General features: G+C 44.7%; 1 protein-coding gene across 7 annotated transcripts in view; it reads right to left on the reverse strand.

The window, feature by feature from the left end:
• Positions 1-19,662, reverse strand: part of LOC103190328 (ryanodine receptor 1) — a 115,896-nt gene that overhangs the window by 18,948 nt on the left and 77,286 nt on the right. For 2 of the 7 annotated variants that reach the window (XM_007911066.2, XM_007911064.2), the window contains 16 exons: positions 17,055-17,225; positions 16,616-16,675; positions 15,290-15,427; positions 14,847-14,959; positions 12,278-12,374; positions 9,715-9,821; positions 9,035-9,086; positions 8,447-8,512; positions 7,915-8,014; positions 6,818-6,897; positions 6,048-6,124; positions 5,403-5,476; positions 4,967-4,984; positions 3,052-3,072; positions 912-992; positions 336-424 (listed from right to left, as the gene is read on the reverse strand). In XM_007911066.2, coding sequence (XP_007909257.1) covers positions 336-424; positions 912-992; positions 3,052-3,072; positions 4,967-4,984; positions 5,403-5,476; positions 6,048-6,124; positions 6,818-6,897; positions 7,915-8,014; positions 8,447-8,512; positions 9,035-9,086; positions 9,715-9,821; positions 12,278-12,374; positions 14,847-14,959; positions 15,290-15,427; positions 16,616-16,675; positions 17,055-17,225 — 1,344 coding nt within the window. The remainder of the gene's footprint in view (positions 1-335; positions 425-911; positions 993-3,051; positions 3,073-4,966; positions 4,985-5,402; positions 5,477-6,047; positions 6,125-6,817; positions 6,898-7,914; positions 8,015-8,446; positions 8,513-9,034; positions 9,087-9,714; positions 9,822-12,277; positions 12,375-14,846; positions 14,960-15,289; positions 15,428-16,615; positions 16,676-17,054; positions 17,226-19,662) is intronic. The other 5 variants (XM_007911068.2, XM_007911067.2, XM_007911070.2 and 2 more) reach the window with 3 other exon arrangements.

Consider the following 19,662-nt stretch of genomic DNA (forward strand, 5'->3'; position numbering starts at 1 on the left):
CTCTATACACTGTAGTGCCCTTATTATGAGATTAGGATCCTTCTATAGGCCGTGACACGATCCCTTTAGACTGCGATCATATTTCCAGTGCCTTGGGATGTCCTCACGATGTGAAAAACGCTATACAAATGTAATTTTGTTGTTGTTGTTGTGACGCCCTCACTACAGACATGAAATAAGAACAGCTGATTCTGTGCTGCCTTTGTACATCTGCACCTGACCTTATACACAGCTGCAGTCGGACACATTTGCTCACGTGTCGAACCTAATGTTAGTCTCTGCCCAATGCGATACGTTCTCGAATACAATTTGCAGATAAGTGACAACGTTTTTACCTGTAGGCGAAGCAGGTAGTCGACGGTGCAGATAATGATGTTGATGGTGGTGGTGTTACCTGTCTGGGTGCGCAGGTAATTCTGGAAATCTTTAATGAGATTAAAATTCACTCATTATTATAATAATAATCCTTGTGTTTGATACAGCTCCTTATCACGTCTTCGAAACGTCTCAAAGCGCTTCACAGAATACGCTGTAAAGTGAATTGACTGTATATTTTGTAGGCGAAAGGCGACAGCCAATTGCGCACAGCAGCGTCCCCACAAACAGTCGTGGATTGAGTGACCAAATTATTATTATTTTTGAAGGAATTATTTCCCCCCGGAAAAGTGATCCGCCAATCGACTAACAACCGGGTACTTACTTACTGCTGAGTAAAGAGAGGTAGATGTGTGTGTGGAGTAAGGAAACTTGCCCAACATTTCGCCCTGCCGGGAATCAAACCCAGGTCTCCCGCTTGCGAGGCGAGTGCTCTAACCACTGAGCTACAGGATTCTGCGCATTATAAAAACCTGAACCAGTTTTGCACAGACAAAGTTACTGACTGAAACTGTAAGAAAACAGAATGTTTGTACCGTTATTGTGTCCTTCACAGAGTAACTGCAGGAACCGGAAAAGATCTTGTGTGAATTCATCATCGGCCATCACCTTCTCACCTACACAGTAAAGGACCTTCATTATTTAGCGCTCATCGAAGCAGTATCAGGAGTTAGTGTTAGTTAGGAAAACTCTCGCAAATCTCAGACATTCAGATCACTTTGGTTCCGTTAGTATTACTCTGATGTAATATTAGTCTCTGATGCACTCGCAAACCAAGTCAGAACTAAAGTAAAACTAAAGTTTAATCTTTAATCATCGCTGAAGGAAGTCTAATTTAGCCATTTGTTTAAAAAAAGAGAGAAATATGGCAATCACAAAACGGCGGGCTTGTTAACGGGCACAATATACAGGCGTTGTGAGCGGATTGTTAACTGTGATCACACCACAGCAGGAATCAAGTCAATCTGTAGTTTTTTTTCAAGAAATAGCAGTAGATGGGATTGCAATGTTTAAAACTTCTAAGGGTGTCTGTGAATGTAGTGGAGACGGTGTTTTAGCCTAGAGACGTGTCACTCTATGATTGTAGGTCACAGCCTGTGATACCCTGTACATATTATCGTGCTCTACGCACCACACCTAGATATTATTGAGCTGTACTCACCACTTGCCTGTGCGTTACCCTCTACATGCTATTGTGCTATACCCACCACTGCCTGTGTTATCCTGTACCCCGTTACTGTGCTTTGCACGGCGAGATCAGATCCGAATAGGGGTGGGAAGGAGTGGGGGAGAATTTGTCACCTTGCCTGATACTGGCTCGACTCGTTACGCGGCGGCCACATTGAAACTATTAGGAGAAGCACTGCGATAGGATGAAGTTACATGGCAAAATTTTGCAAGGCAAGACTCCACCAGTGTCAGGCTCTCCGCACGAAAGGCGCTATATAAATGCAAGTTGTTGTTGTGTCTGTGGTCTGAATGCGCCAGGTCGACAGTGAATTCACGACGAATTCCGCTTCGCTGCCATCTCGAGTCCATTACGAATGCGATAAATGCATTTGCCCAGAACAGGACAGGAAAATGACGGTCCGTTTACCCGCCGTAAACGGCAGCGGTTTTCCTGAAAAGTTAAGGGGCAGAAGGTTTGCTGATCCCTGTTGTAACCAGAGACACAAGCTCACTGTCTGCTTCTTTGCAGGTTGGGGAAACCACCTCCTGAGATAAATGAATAGCAGCGTCCGCAGTTTTCATTCCCTTCACCAGCAATAACTTGCATTAAAGCACCGAGGAAACAGGTGGGCCTTAGAGGCTGATGGATTCACACCAGATTGCCTTGTGATTTTAACAGGGTTGCCCTCGTTGGAGGTTTCTGCTCATTTTCTCCATTTCCAGTTACAGGAAATTACGGCGATGCAATGAAGTGCCAAAAAAATCTGCGTTTGCGTCACTTCCTGATCTGCTGATTTTGGGGCAAAGTGAACCTTTTTTCCCTGAGGGTTGTCGATATTAATTGAAGACAAAGGGGCTCGCGGCGTAAGAACATAAGAAATGCTGGAGGCGAAAAAGACCAAGGTCCACCTTGTTTGCCTTCCACCTTCCTGTTGGTCGCTTCACGTGTCCTGAACTACCTACGTACCATATCCCATCTCATTAATTCCTAAAAGAAAACAATCTAATCTGTGTTTGAAGGAATCAGCATTTTCTGCTTCAACCATCTCCTAGGGAGCCCGTTCCACTGGTTACTATTCACTCACTGAAATAGATTTATAACAATGACCCCCTGCATTTGATATAGCGCCTTATCATGTTGTTGAGACGCCTCAAAGCGCTTCACGGTGAAGTGAATTGACTGTGGATCTTGTGGGCCAAACGCGGCAGACAATTTTTTTTTATTTAGGGGGGAAATTGTTGGCCAGGACACCGAATAGTGCTGTGTGATCTTGTTTCCGTCGAGTCGTTCTGAAGTTCCCCCCACCCACCCTGTCAAGCGCAGGCCGTGTCCTCTGGTTCTACTATTCTGACTGGGATGACTGTATTAATTACACGCGATTAATTGTGAATGTATGAGATCACATCTACACTTATGGAGGATGCATAAGTAGCCGAAAGAGAAGTGCAGAAAAACCCATTGCACACACTGCATCAATCGATTACTGGCAATGCTCTTTAACATACCAGAACTGTTTTGTTTGCCTGCTGAAAAACAGATCAACCAATAGTAGGTAAAAAGACAATGGAGTATTGTACTTTTAGTGCTCAGCAATTCATTTGAATGTTATTTCCGTTTGCAGAAAGGCTTGTCAAAATGGCTACCGCGTTAGTTTAGAAGCTGACCGTGTGGACAGGTTAGATTCACTCTTTCACACAATATATATCTCACCTGGACCGGAACCGGACTTGAGACTGTTCAGCAATGTAAACGTGTGCCAAGCAAAAATCAAACGGGCATCAACTCAAGCAAGCTACGTAACATGCTTCACAGATCTTGATCAACCAAAAAAGCAACAGTCTGATCAAAACAATGTTTGAAAATTGTCCTGGCTTAAATGGTCTTTCCTCCCCTGACTGTTTAGACTGTAACTGGATTTATCTGATGAATTAGTTCCTCTTGGATATGTGCGTTTTTATGTCGCAAAAATTTGGCTGAACTTATGAAATCTGTGCAATTTTTATCTTTTTGGGTCTCTCCGTATCAAATCGGTTTATTTTCTGTAATTACTCTGTGGAAAACTGTGGGAGCGCTTTTAGTATGTGTGAATGTTAACTAACTCGAACATTTACTCTAACCTGTGCGGATATTCTGTAAAATCAGAGGTGACAGGAAAGAGCAATACCCACAGAGCGAGGCAGTCAATTAGATGATGGGTTCTGAACACAAACGTAATATTTATTTAGCAGTTTTGGTGCTTATGCAGTCAATAAGGCTAATTGGAAGCTAGTTATTTATCTTGAATATAAATAAAAGTAAGGAGGTGCTTCGCTTGTTATATAGCACATTGGTGAGACGTCCCGAATCTAATGTTTCCCCAAAAGGTCTCGAGAAATACCAATTATTACTTCACTTGCCTGGGACGTTTCAAAATACTCAAACGGTTGATGAATTATCTACGAAAAATGTTTTTTTTTCCCTAACGATTTTGAAGGATTACAAGCTGCTATTAGTGGAAATGAACACAATCACAGAACTTAGTACTTTATACATTAATTAAGAGTGTAGGATGCGAAGAGGAGAAATATTAAAAGGGTGTGAAGGGGAGTGAGCGGGAGAGTGGGGTTGTATGAGTCGCCGAAATCAATGCAACTGCTGGCACAGGCTCAGGGGGCTGAATGGCCTCCTCCTGTTTCTATTTATGTTCATTAAACGCTTGTACTGAATGCACAATACCATATTATGGAAGATGTTTGCTCTTCCTTCAGGTTAGATAAACATCAAACTACTTGGTTCCCAAGTTTTCCAAAGGCCTGTTACTCCTGTGGGTAGTCTGGAAATTGGCTGTCGTAGCAACCGTGATGTTGGGGGAGAGAGACTTCAAACAGAAGCAAAGCCCATTTGATCTCAACCTCCTCTCTTCCTTCCGCCTTCCCATTACAAGCACCTGGAAGTCCTAGGCTCCAACCCCGACCAACCCTCACCCTAGACTGTACCAGCCGTTAAAAGTCGTTGTAGAAATGCAATCTGTTGTTGTTGTTGTTAATCACCCCCTGTGCAAATAAAATCAGTCTGATTTAAACACGTCTACAACAAAATTTCCTTTGGCATCCGATAAATTAAACTGGGTGTAAGTGACCACACTGATTCATCCTGAGAGGTAGGGCTGGCTGTGTAGGCTTCCTTAGTCTCCAATGGGAGAAGGTTGATCAAAGTGGGTTCACCTCAATGATTAACACTTAATTTTCGCTGGCTTGTTCACTCCCCCACCCCCCACCAGTTCCCCCCGGACTCAACAGCAGCAAAGATTACGTAAAGGGAATGGGTCTTGCAATCTGCCTGTCTACACTGGCCCGCTCCCACAGTGAGGAGGCAGGGATCAGATACTGTTTCCTTCTTTGGTCTAGGTATGTGTAACAGGAAAAACAAACAGTTATTTACCACTTTCACGTTTGATGACTTGCGGATCAAAGGGAACAGTGAGAAAGAAAAAGGAAGGAGGGAAAATGAGGTGAGTAAAAAACAGAAAGTGCAAACAACAATGTGGTCATTCAATAACTAAATAGTATTGAATTAAAATCAACTAAGACAATTAATAATAATTGTAAAGTACCACATCATCGTTGATTGTTTAACCAAGTTAGAAGATAAAACAAAGCAACAAAAAACTTCAACAAGTCAAGTGAGGAGAAGGAGAACGAAACAAATTAGATCGTTAGAGGAAGATGTGTGATGAGAATAATGATTGTTCTCCTCAGACAATCCCTTCATCAAACAGCCATCAATGAATCTTTTCACTGTGGACTTTAGGAATCTCATTCCAATACTTGTTGTGTTTGGTCTTCCAGTCTGGATGTTAGTGCATTCAATCACTTACTTGTTCCCTCTTCAGTGACCATTCCCAGGCCTTCTGCCTTGTTCTGTCTCTCAAAGGCATTCAGATCCAGAACACTGAAACAGAGATGTTGATTCCACGTTAATAAACTTCTTTCTCCTTTCTGCATTTTGTTCAAAGATCATTAATAATAAATGATGATTTTTCTTGTATTTGATACAGCGCCTTATCACGTCTTCTAGACGTCTCAAAGCGCTTCACAGAATATTCAGAGTGAATTGACGTTTTGTGAACGAAATGCGGCAGCCAATTGTGCCCAGCAATGTCCCCACAAAGAGTTGTGGATCAAGTGACCAAATTATTATTTCTTTTGGAGGGATTATTAGCCTGGAAAGCAATCTGACTAATTGGGTACCTACTTACTGCTGGTAAACAGAGGCGTGTGGACTAAGGAAACTTGCCTAACATTTTGCCCTGTCAGGAATTGAACCCAGGTCTCTCGCTTGCGAGGCGAGTGCTCTACCCACTGCGCTACAGTTTCCACAGTGTGAATAATTGCCAAAAACTGGCCCACGATGACCCAATTCCAGAGTGATGGCTTTGGGTGTGATTTGCAAGCTCTGTAACTATGGGTAAGAGAATTAAACAGCACAAATGTTAGAAACTATGGTACAAAAACTCGCTCACCTGCAGGTTTGCATGAGGGACTGCACACTGTGGAAGAAACCAATTTCCTTCTTCTCTTTCAGATAGTCCAGCATTTTCTAGACAGAAAGCAAAGTATTTTTTTAAAAGGTTATGTCTCAAAGTCCTGCACAGGATCTTACTGTGGTGTGGAGTGACTGTAGGTGAACAAAGCAGCTGATTTGTGTTCCCGCAAACAGTCAAGAACTGACCAACCAATTTTATCTGGGGGTTTGTTGGCCAGGACACCAGGAGAAACTTCCTTCTCTTTTTGACTAATGCCTTTAAAGTCCACCTGAACAGGCAAACAGAACCTCGGTTTAATGTCTTATCTGAAGGACAGCACTTCCGACAATCCTAACATTGCGTTAGATTGTTAACGCTGGTGGGTGGGCCTTCAGCCTCTCTACCCCCCACCCTCTGGAACTTCATCGCACAGTCCCTCCGCCTTGCTCCCTCACTCCCTTGCCTCCTCCAAGACCCTCCTCTTCGACTGTCCGTGTCTTCGGTCACTCTCCTACCCCTACCCTCCCCGCCCTCGAGCAATCCTGATCCAACCACCAGCTCGGGAGCGGATCTGTGACTGTCCAGCGCCTTGGGACGTCCTCCTGACGTGAAAGGCGCTGTGTAAATGTCAGTTGTTGTTGAATGCCACACTGGACTGTGAGCTCAAAGTCCCGACATAGGGCTTGAACACAACTTGGTGACACAGAGGCAAGATTGCTAACGCACGTATTCAACGCGTATCAGAGAGCGGCAATATAATCGCTTACCTGCTGAACTTCACAGTTACCCCCATTCAGAATGGAGATGCCAAGTTTCAGGGTTGAAGAAACCATAGCACCTGGTTCACCTGAGGAAAGATTTCAAACACCTCAAAGCGTTTCCCTGGTAAGTACCGCCAAAAGGGGTGTGTTTGAGGGCATAACAGGCCCAGCTGCGTCAGTCAGGTGTCTGACAAACATGGAAACTCATCACCACGCTGAAGAATTCCACATATATATACACTCACACACACCCACACGCCACAGGAGGATTGCGGGGCAGTTATTGGCAAATATTCACACATGGAAACTGTAGCTCAAGAGAAATTTCCTGGTTCTGGAATGGAATGTGCACTCTCTCTCCCCCTCTCTCTCTCTCTCCCTCCCTCTCTGCTACAATGGTGTTTGCTTAATTCCTAAGAGTATTTCACAAGAGTATTCCTAAGAGTTTCAATTCACTTTACAGTCTATTCTATTGTGAAGCGCTTTGAGACGTCGAGAAGACGTGAAAAGCGCTATAATCAAATGCAAGGATTATTATTATTATTAGGCGCAGGTTGGCAAGAGGCAAGGCTTGGGGACCTTAAAAGTATGCGCTGTGGCCACTGCTGGAATCTAACCAGCTATAGCTTGTCTGCCAAGCTTTCCCAGTTAGGCCCACGCTACTCGTTAGGGCTTTGGCTTGCAAATCAAATGGGAAGAATCCCTGCTTCCAAGTCTGTGCAAACCAGTGTAAGAGTAACGCAGCATCTGTCTGCCCAAAGCTCGGACACACATCGCTACCCGCTGAGCGATGGTTCCACACGTTGGGAGGTGCGGAGCTATTTACATTTCCGCATACCGATCAAGATGGATTCCAAGCTGGAGATGTGAGCAGCGGACTCCATGTAAGGCCCTTCCAGCAGCTGTCCTCCCAACAGCCATAAAGTGACCGATTAATCTGGGGCAGAATCTGGACTGAGACAGCTATTGATTCCTCTGGTGTCTACTCGTTCCCTGTTCAACTACTATTGTTTCACCCACAAAATATTGCCGAACGGCACATTGCCGAAACATTCACCTGTAACCTTCAAGGTCTGAAGCAAACGCTTAAGATTGACAAGTACCTTTGCACGCGCTAATCATCTGCAGGACCATCTCAGCTGCCCCACGGCTGTGTAGCCTGGACTGCTGGTAAAGCAATCTCTGCTTTTCCATCTCCTTTTCCTAGAGAAATAGCAAATTAAGACAATTATTTTAATAATAATTTGGTCGCTTCAATCCACGACTGTTTGTGGGGACGCTGCTGAGCGCAATTGGCTGCCGCGTTTCACTCCCAAAATATACAGTCAATTCACTTTCCAGTATATTCTGTGAAGAGCTTTGAGACGTCTCGAAGATGTGATAAAGCGCTCTGTCAAGTACGATTATTATTATTATTAAAAACCTACCTCTTTGACTGTGCCTGTGGTCACCTCCCCTCCCTTATTGCTTGGTATCTGACTCCGCTACCTACTGTGAAGAGCTCCGAGACATTTATATACAATGCAAGTTGTTGTTGCTGAACGACACTGAGATTGCAATCAAACCTGGTACATTTCAGCATCCATAATGGGGGATTTTGCATTGTTTAAAGCAAACAGTTTATTCGAGACTTACTTCAAAGGTAAGCTCTACGCTCTCTTCATCTTCATCACCACCACCCTCCTCTTCGATGTGACAACTCTGAAATGATAAGGATATTGCAGACATCAGCTTCGGATGTTCTAATTTCCAAAGCTTCTCTTTATATTCTGCAAGTTACGAGCCGGGTTCGGTGCTTAAGGATTAATGTGGGCTTAGGACTGTCAGTACATAAAAATAATATATATATATAAATTGGCGACACCATATTTGGAAACAAGGGACTAGATGAACCTGTATCAATTGTGGAGTGGAAAGTGCTCGAGTAACCACTACACCCAGTGTAACATCTCGAGATAAGTAGATAATTGTTATTCTGAAGCACATGATCCTGCTCCTGAAGCTGAAGGACAACTGCTGATGGTGGGGTGGGCTGGGGACACAGAGCTCGCTGAGCGGAGGGAGCGGACAGGTCTGTGTGGAGTTAGCAGATCATAGAGGTAAGGAGGCGCAAGGCTGGGGAGGGTTTTTGAAGGCCTTTGAGGTCTTTGAACCCCATTCTCTGGAGGGGAATGGGGAGCCAGTGGAGCCGTAGAATATCGATCAGAGGGTGAGTTTACTGACCTTGGCCATGATGTCTGCGTATGACATGTACAGATGATCCTCTTCCAGTTTGCTGAGTGATATAAAAATATAAAGTGTTGAAGACAGGTTGAACCTGGATAAACCTCACTAACTGAATAGATTACAACATGTGCCATTCCATCCCGACTAACTCAGGAACTTGTGAAGTGAAGCTCTTATCATTACTACTGAATTTCTGGATGTCCTGGAGTCCTGTAGCTCAGTGGTTAGAGCACGATTGTTAAGTTGATTGGTGGATCGCTTTTCTGGGGGTAATATCGCCTCCCAAAATAAATAATAATTTGGACACTCAATCCACGACTGTTTGTGGGACGCTGCGGTGCGCAATTGGCTGCCGCGTTTCGCCCACAAGTTGTACAGTCACATTATATTCTGCGAAGTGATGTTTTGAAGACGTCTCGAAGACGTGATAAGCTGCTGCATCAACTGCAAAGATTATTATTGTTGTCGTCGTCGTGGCGGTGCTTATTTCAGCATTTGATATAGCGCCTTAGCACGTCGAGACGTCTCAAATCATCGCTTCGCAGAATATTCAGCGCCTTGGGACGTCCTCACGATGTAAAAGGCACTGTACAGATCTAATCTTGTGCTGTATTGTGTTTGCAGACCTACTGTAATATTGTAGGTAAGTCGGTATTGAGCTACATACAGGATAGTACCTTTTCTCAGTGAGAGCTGTGCGGCTGAAGTGCAGGATCAGCTGGTGAAGAGGGTCGGGCTTAGTTTCCTTCGCCTCCTCTTCCTCCTCCTCCTCTTCACCTGATTTCTATTACACACACCAAACCACAAGAGTGTCAGAGTCTCAGTCCACACGTGCACACGTACTGCATACGCCTCAGATGTGATGGCATGAATATCACACATGTTCGGGTTGCGTCTAACATGGTCTGTCTTTTTTTGCGTGCAAGATTGGACCTGTGTAATCTTGCACTGAATCTCACACGGGAACCACACACACACACACACACACACATCACAATGAGTTTGAATCAATTGCTGCTTTTAAATCTGAAGAGACTTGCGGTCACAATTTCCTGGCAGTCTCATGCACAGCTTGATTTGGGTGTGTACATTGCTTAATGTACGTAAGCTTTCATACGTACATATATACATACATACAGCTTGCATGTATGTAAGCTTACATACATGAAGCAAGGCTATATTATTGGCATGCTAGACCAATCACAATATTACTCCCAAAACCGTGACAGCTCAGATCATCTCCTGTTCTTCACCTAATTTTTTTCCTGTCTTTCTTTCCCCGCCCACATCTCTCCACATCTCTACGTCACTCCTCTGATGACTACCCTCTACCTCTTTCCCTTCAGCCAGTGACTAATCCAGGCTCTTATCTATTTGTCCGTCTGTGAAGGTGGTCACTCGAGTGGAACTTTGCTCCAGGCTGGGTTGGAGTTTCTGACATTCAAATCGAGATGGGAGCATTTGCTGCTTCCAAGACTTTTGGAAGGTCCCTAAGGGTGACAATCCACTCCTTACGCTGGTCCACGCTTCACAAATCTCCTCCTAAGTAGTCTCTCGTAAGTAGCCCCATTTATGTTCTTTCACTTATACCTTGATGACTGTGTCAAGCGGGTTTCACAAGATTAGTTCAGGAGATGAACCATCTTCTCATCCCGCTAGAATACCTATCCTATTGTCTCGAAGACATGATAATGCGCTATATCAAATGCAAGGATTATTATTATTATTATTATCATCATCATCAATAAGTCTAGTGTCCTGGCCTCAACTACCATTCCTAGCACTTCCTCTGTTACTACCGCCTTTCCTTTATACCAAAGCCTTTGAGAGGAGCTTAACCAAGGATGGGCGCTATGTGACATATGGGGACATATTTTCCCTCGGCACATTCATTTACATCTAAAAACAGAAGTCGCTAGAAACACGCAGCAGGTCAGGCAGCATCTACGGAGGGAGGAATTCTTTTTTTCCATTTTCCTCTCCATAGATGCTGCCTGACCTGCTGCGTGTTACCAGTGACTCCTGTTTCGATTTCGGATCTCCAGCATCTGCAGTATTTTGCGTTTTGTTCATTGTCATATAGTTTGTTTGAAATCTCCTTTTGATGTTTTGTTGCGCTGTAAATAGTCTGACGTTAACGGTACCTCATTATACATGGATATGAGATTACAGAACAAAGTCAGAATTTTCTACTCCGGAACAGAGAATTACATTTCAACCATTTCCTCTACACTCACAATCGTAGGAGAATGACCTTCACACAGAGAACATAAAGACGAGACAAGGACAAAACACGAACAAGGCCACAAGACAGTGGGTCAGTAACCAGGGCACAAAGACTTAAGATAATTGGCAAAAGAACCAGAGGGGAGCTGAGGAGAAACTTTTTTTTACACACAAGAGTTGTTACGGTCTGGAATGCACAGCCTGAAAGGGTCGGTGGAAACAGTTTGAATAACAACTTTCAAAAGGGAATTGGATAGGTACTTGAAAAGGAAAACCGTGCAGGGGTATGGGGGAAAAGAGCGGGGGGAGCGGGACTAATTGGGTAGCTCTTCCAAAGAGGCACGATGGGCCGAACGGCCTCCTTCTGTGCTGTAAGATTCTATGGTTACGGATTTTTCTTTTAAAACATTCAGACAGGAAACGGCAGCCAGGCTGGGAATGTTCCTACTTTAGAATCATATCGTTTCCAGTACTGTTAGTGCTGTCATTTTTCCAGGCTTTACAACGAAGACATGTGGTACACATAGACGTGCCTGGAACTTGGACCCAGCTGAGGGTTAAGCCTTCCAAACCGTGATTCTTTACTGATTCTCGCTTAATGAAATTGGAAACCAAGCAAAATCATTTCGCCTGCCATCTTCTCAATACGATTCCAATAGATTCTGGCTTATCCTAAATATTCTCCCGTTAATAATAATCATTTGTAAAGTCCGTAGCTCAGTGATTAGAGAACTCGCCTCGCGAGCGAGAGGCCTGGGTTCGATTCCCAGCAGGGTAAAATGTTGGGCAAGTTTCCTTACTCCACACACGTGTCTCTGTTTACCGAGCGGTAAGTAGGGACCCGTTTCTAAGCATAGTTGGCTTCAGTCCAGTTTCCAGACATACAGCGAGAGGGAACAAGTCACACTGGCCACTGGTTCATTACACAAATACACACGGGCTATGGAGCAGAAACGGGGTTGTACGTACTGGTACAGCAAGGCAACAAGCCAGCTCACAGACACCAGTACTTACAGCCAGATCATCTATTAGTTTATCTTCAAACGAGTGCTCCTCGGTCTCAATCCAGGAAGTTCTATAACCTTCGATGAAGAGGTTAGATGCGCGGTGCCTGAAAAAGGGGTGGGGAGGGGGTGGGTGGGTGGTCACAGTGGCAATAGGAAGGGTTGGGAATAAAAACAGGAGTTTAGTGGTTACACTCTCTTATCACACACGTGTTAGGGACATCATTTGTACAATTACACTCTGCTGATTGGTCAGAGAACATGGAGTAGGCGCCCGTATAAGTCTTGCCTGGTCCCTCAAAAGCTATGGACAGTTTTTAGAATGAAGAATCAATGGGGAATCCCAATCAAACTGTGGCCAGAATCTGTGAGACGACACATTCTGACTGTTCATTAACCAGTAGCCAGGTGGCAGCATATATATATATATATATACGTATATATATCAGATGTTTCACAATACAAAAGATTATTTTGTTCCAAAATTAATTCTTGTTGTCAAACATCTCCAGGTATATATATATATGCGATGCCCTCTGCTAACCCTTTAAGGATCTTACTTTCTCTCCTGGCTTTTTCAGACTGAAGAGTGAAACGACCAGATATTTTACTGCAGATTTGCTTTACGGCCACGGTTAGGGGGCTGATGAAAATTGCAAAGAGCTTTAATATTCAAGCCCCAACAGGTAAAAATCCTCAAAAGTGTCCGCTGAAGCAGCCTGTATTACCAGGACTGTGTACGCTGCAATACTTTATTTGGTACCTAATAAACTGTTGTGGCATTTAAGCAGGTTGCTGAATCCAATGGATCCAGGTAGGCAGTAAAAGGTTCTTTTTAAGTAAGATATAGCGAAAGCGAACAAGATTGCAGAATCGTCACGGCTTGTGCATTACGCACGGAGGTGGAAACGAGAGTTTGTTTACTTCGGATGAGTGAACTCCAGGGACATTTCTTTTTTTGAGACGACTTGACAAGGCACTATATCAAACACAAGTATTATTATTATATTTTAAATGTGCCATGTTGTTGCTTTGACCAATCAGTTACTGCTGTAATTCTACACCATGCTTGTCGATAGACCATGTGCATTTGGAAACAGCGTTAGTATCAGTGCTGGACATCCATTTGCACTCTACGTTACCATCAGTAGGTACACAAGACTTGCAAAGTCGGTTTTCTCACACGCCCTGGTAAGCCATTGCCGTCGATAGGTGTTCATGAAGAAATAGCTAATTTTGTTTCTGAGAGAAGAGGATAAAGTTTGTTCATTCAAACCTTTCAGAATAACACACCTGGCGCAGAAATCGTTCAGAAACTCAACACACCCAAGACAGAGCGATGGTCCAACCAACCCACGAGGGTTAGAATGTCCTGCAACGCTTTCCGTTTGCAGCATTGCATTGAAAAGGACATCAGGATGTCAGGGGCCTTGGAGAGGGCGCAGAAGAAATTTACCAGAACGATACCAGGGATGAGGGACTTCAGTTATGTGGAGAGACGAGAGAGGCTGGGATCTTTCTCCTTACAGCAGGGAAGGTTGAGGAGAGAATTAATCGAGGTGTTTAAAATCCTGAGGAGTTTTGATATGAGAGAGTAAATAAGGAGAAACTGTTTCCTCTGGCGGGTGGGTCGGTAACCAGAGGACACAGCTTTAAGATAATGGGCAAAAGAACCAGAGGGGAGATGAGGAGAATTTTTTTTTCTAAACCCAGAGAGTTGCTACGGTCTGGAACGCATGGCCTGAAAGGGTGGTGGAACCCGGTTCGATAGGAGCTTTCAAAAGGGAATCGGATAGGTACTCAAAAAAGAAAAATGTGCAGGGCTGTGGGGTAAGAATGGGGGAGTGGGACTAGTTGGGGTAAGAGCGGGGGGAGTGGGAATAGTTGGTAACGCTTTCAAAGAGCCGGCACAGGCACGATGGGCTGAATGGCCTCCTTCTGTGCTGCAAGATTCTAGGATTCTATGAAAGTCAACAGGGCCACACTGAACCCCACTGTGAGCCTCAGACTCTTTATTCCTGGCTCTGAGTCTTGTCCCATGTAAACCGGTCGGCTGAGCACCAGGGGTGGGCACAGCTCAGCATCACAAGCCCAAGTCCGTGGGCTCAATGTTGACTTGGCGTTGATGGTAGATTCTTCATGTCGTCTCTGGTTCCAAAAAAAAACTTCAAGAAGTCATCAAGTTGTGTTCACTACCGCCTGTGTTCAGTTGTGCCCCTTTCCCCAACGACAAGTGCAAAAAACTACTCTACTGTGAAATGTTTCTCCTTTTCTACTGGCTCCCCTTCTGTTTCTTACTTACCTCTCTGTCTACGATCTTGTATTTAGCCCAATGTATCCTACATGCACTGCGTAATGTTCCTTTAATGTTCCTCATGATTCACCTTTGAGGGAGGGTGGACGAAGGCACGGTCGGAGAGGAAGGTCTCTAGACGCGACTTGAAGGAGGCGAGAGAGGAGGCAGAAGAGATCTGTTCGTACCGAGTTGGTTTGTGTTAATCCACGCTGTGGTGTCGGCAACGACAAGTGCCTCGTGGGAGGGGAACCTGTCTGTCGTATTAATTGACGCAGTATCTTACCTGGGTAAGTTATACAGTGGAGTCATTCTGAAACAGGCAACCACTGCCCGCCTGCGCTGCTTGGATAATAGTTTGTGCCAGGCCATCTTTTTGGACTTGTAAGGGTGCTCAGTCTAGACAACAACAACAACAAATTACACAAATCACACAGCGCCCTTTATGTCAGGACGACGTCCCAAGGCGCTGGATAATCAGGGATCCGCACCCGAGCTGGGGAGCTGGGATCAGGAGGGTAGGAGGAGGATAGAAGGATGACCGACCGAAGGCATGGTCGAGAGGAGGGTCCTGAGATGTGTTTTTTTTTAAAAAAGAATAATGTAATTTTTGGAATAATCCAAACTGCTGTGCAATCACACTCTGGGTGTTTCACACTCTGGGGTTCGTTTGACCGTTTGAAATCCCCACAAACGTCTTTTCGCTCAGAAAACCTCTCGTGGGTGTACCTGCTCCAGGTGGAACAGGACGGCGGAAACCTCTTGTACCCTCTTTACGATTTTCTCAGGGTTGTTGCTGTCTTCAGCTTTGCCAGCCGTGTCCCGGTACAACGCCATTTGCCATCGCATGGACGAGGAATTTTCACACTGCGAAATACAGACACAAGACAAAAGTTGCCTCTGCTCCACGGGCTCCGGCCTACTCCATGTCCCCTACCCGGCCTGCCCCACCATCGGCGGTCGGGCTTTCTTTGCCCCCACCCTCTGGAACTCCATCCCACATTCCCTTCGTCTCGCCCCCTCCCTTGCCTCCTTCAAGGACTTTCTCAAGACCCTCCTCTTCGACCACGCCTTCGGTCACCCTCCTACCCCTGCCCTCCACCCTCCCTGATCCCAACCCCCACAGCTTGAGTCAAAATCCCTGACTGTCCAGGGTCTTGGGACGTCCTCGCAATGTGAAAGGCGCTGTGTAACTGCCATTTTGTACTGTATTGTACATCTCTTTGACCACACTTTGGTCCCCCAGCTCAAGTGTAAACCTTAGACCCGTGGTGACCAACCTGTTTGGTCGGTTCCACAAAATAATAATAATAATAATCCTTGCATTTGATATAGCGCTTTTCACGTCGGAAGGACGTCCCAAAGTGCTTCACAGAACACACTGTAAAGTGAATTGACTGTATATTTGTGGGCGAATGCGGCAGCCAATTGTGCACAGCAATGTCCCACAGACAGTCGTGGGTTGAAAATGACCAATTTATTATTATTTTGGGTTTTGGAGGGATTATTATTAGGCTCTGTGTGGAGTAAGGAAACTTGCCCAAGGTTTCGCCCTCTGCCTGGAATTGAACTCCGGTCTCTCACTTGCAAAGCGAGTGCTCTAACCACTGAGTTACAGGACTCCACAATAAATGTTGATTGAATATTTCTTGATTTACGGCATCAATTGAAAAATATTCAATCAAGAAAAACCTGGAAACCCGCTACCGATCGAGTACAGACTTACCTATACTAGTTCGTATGTCCACTGGTTTGGCCACCACTGCCTTAGACTGTTCAGCGCCTTGAGACGTCTTCCCGACGTCAAAGCCGTGATATAAATGCACATTTGCTGTGTTGTTAAAGCACATATTTAGGAACACCAGCAGGTGGTGCCCTCTCCAGTTAGCACTGAGGTTCGGAGACCAAGCTGTATCACACACAACAAATGATATTTCTATGGCGCCTTTCACGTCAGGAGGACGCCCCAAGGTGCTAATCCTGCACACACAGGCTCGGGACATTCCTGTGTTGCTATGAGAACACAATTGGCTTTTTATGGAGCGAAGCCCTTACCTTTTCTTGCAAGTAGAGATTGCTCTGAAGAAACTCTTGTACCTCTTCATCTGTATCTTTCTGTCGGGGTTGGAGGAGAGAAAGTCACTGACGATGGCTTGCCCCGACCATTTATCAATCTTAAATTTATACTCTCTAGTCACTGATAACAACACATTGCATGTATCTAGGGCCCTTCACGTGGGGCAGCATCCCGGAGCGCTTGTCAATGGCGGAGTCTGAGCCAGGGGAAAAAGGGAGGGAAGTGACCATAAGCACGATCCAAAAGGAAGGTCTTTAGGTGGGATTTGAACGTGGGGAGGGAGGGAGGGAGGGGGCAAGGTGTAGGGATTGAGGGAGAGTTCCAGAGCTTCGGGGCGTAGTGGCTGAAGGCAAGGCCGCCGATGGTGAAGCGGAGAAAGGCGAGGTTTGTGCCCTCTGGTTCAGGACAGTCACTTACCAGACTGTATCTGGTCTTGGCTATGTTAATAAGTTCTTGATCAGCAGGAGAACACATGTTGAGGCCGATAGGAAGCATTTTCTTAAGGGTTGCGACAATCAGCGACGTCTGAACGGAGTAACGGTCCCCTCGCCTCTGCTTTTTCATCCTTTCCTGGTCAGAACCTCCAGACTGAGAACAGTGAGAGCGGTTTACAGACCCACATCCAACACTGTGGGCCCTTCGTACATCCCAAATCAGTACATTGTGGATTCAGGTTCAGGCTAAATCACAATTGCATAAAAGATGCTGCAAGCAGGAAACATCGCTCAGAGACTTTTGCACACAGAGATCATCAGAGAAACATTTCCAACAGGGGTTATGCTTTTTTTTTAAAAAAAAGAAAATCTAAAGCTAGGATATCTCACCAGTCATGGTTTGCGTTTCACTCATCCGAGAGACCCCAAAACAATGATCAGATTGAAAGATTAAGTGAAATTATAAGGGTCTTTCTTGTCAGGGAAAGCACAGCATCGAACCATTACCTGATGCAATATTCTCTTTATTCCGTGGATCTTGTTGGACTTGGGTTTGGAATGGTTGTCAGACCCATACAACCGTTCCACCATTCAGTGAGGTCTATTATAGTTTACTTTGACTTATGTGAGACATCACTTTCGTGAACTGTGCGTATCACCAACAATACCCATAGAATAAACACATTCATTTATATATTCGTTACACAGGGCTTAAGATAAGGGGTACTGGGATTTTACCTGTCAATTTTTAACTTATAAATTTGACCCTACCCTAAAAGGTTAATGGATTGCTCGTTTGCGATCATTCAAATGAAAAGTATTGATGCGGTTTTAAAGTACTGACTTCAAAAATGTCCCGTTTTGTATCATTATCTGAACCCCTGTTCATATGCACAGTGACAACATGCATCCAATCAATCAGTGAGTACGGGTGAAACTTAAGACTACCCGTGAAGGGACCTGTATTAATCAAATAGTTAACAGGTTTTTTTTTTTACCTTGAACACAACCAAGCCCTAGAATGGAAATGTAACTTGATATGAAACATGCTCTTTGGACAGAGGTTGAAGAATCGAGATCACATTAGGGTAAAAGCTCAACAGCAGTGGATGTTTCACTCGTACTGATGAGATAGAGATCATCATCGTGGTCAACTCCTGATGTGTCAAATCCCACTGGAAACCTCTCAGAATTGATGTCAATAAGATGAGAGTCATTTCCAAGTCCGATGAGATCTGCTAGCTGAGAGTTCGATTGCAAATGAGTTCTGTATTTTACGTTCAGAAACAGACAAGAGTTATGTGCAATGCAGCCGAACTGATTCCTCTGCTTGTAATATCTGCCACCCGGCTGTAAAATGAAAGCAGACTTCAGCAACCACGATGCTGTTTGAGATCACACTCATTTGTTTAATTTGCCATGTCATTGTCTGGCTTGTTAGTTGTAGATTAATCAATGAAAAACACTGGCTCTTCTAAAATGACGTTAAACCGTAAAGGCTCTGTTGTTCACCCAGAGAAGGTGTGGAGTCACTGCTTAGAACATCGGTGTATTTGCCATTGGAGGGTTGGCAAAGCAAAGGTGGCAGCTTTAATGGGAGTCAAGTGTCATCTTTTAGGCTTTACTGCCTTCTCAGAATGTCTACATTGGAAAAAGGGTGAAGGGTATTCTACCTTCCTCCAAAGGAGCAAGCACTAACAGGACCCATGGAATCATATAGCACAGGAGGCATTCGGCCCGTTGTGCCTGTGCCGGCTCTTGAAAGTTACCAACTCGTCCCACTCCCCTGCTCTCTCCCCATAGCCTTGCAAATTTGTATTCCCCAAATCTCTATCCACTTCTCTCTTGAAAGTTGTTATTGACTTGCCCAAGTGGCCTTGATTGTAAGGGTGGACTCTAACTAAGGCCCACGTGTAGACTCCCCGGTAAATGTGCTAGGGAGTCGAACTGAGTTTACCCGAGGCCCGTGGAACTTGGTAAGAATTATTAGTCAGTGCACTTAAATTCCTATCCTGGGAAGGTTAAAGAGCCTCTGTGCATCGATGGGGCTACAACAAAGTTGGCCACTGCTTACGTTAGATTGTTGAAGAGAGATGGCTTGTTACAGAGGGACTTTTCAAGGATGGTTGTTGACAGCAGGTGGTTGCTGAATAGAGGTTTGACAGTGTTAACCACTCAGTACGAAAGCAGGAATTTTCACAAAGCATTAATTCCCGACAACGCGTGCCTTTAAGGGTCAGTCATTACACAGCCAGCAACACTTCAGATATGTCTTGCACAGTTCAAGAGACAGTCTTTTGGTGGTTAGTTATTATTAATAATAATAATAGCTTCTCCAGCTCATTTGGTTCAATGTTATTTTGCGGTGAAAGAGTCGGGTCTTTTTTTTTTGGTCAAATGTTCCGACTTCTTTCAAAGAAAACTGATAAACCAGATTTCCTACTGACAGTTGTTGTAAAAGGAAATTAACTGCGTCGACATCGAACGATGTACAGTTTAAAGGTGCAAGTCACATCGAAATTGCTCTCCCGCTCATCAATCATTTCAGGGGATGTCTGGGCTGTAATCGTATTTAGAAGAGCATCACAATA

Source organism: Callorhinchus milii, unplaced genomic scaffold (genome assembly GCF_018977255.1).
Source record: "Callorhinchus milii isolate IMCB2004 unplaced genomic scaffold, IMCB_Cmil_1.0 Scaffold68, whole genome shotgun sequence".
NCBI classification, from domain to species: domain Eukaryota; kingdom Metazoa; phylum Chordata; class Chondrichthyes; order Chimaeriformes; family Callorhinchidae; genus Callorhinchus; species Callorhinchus milii.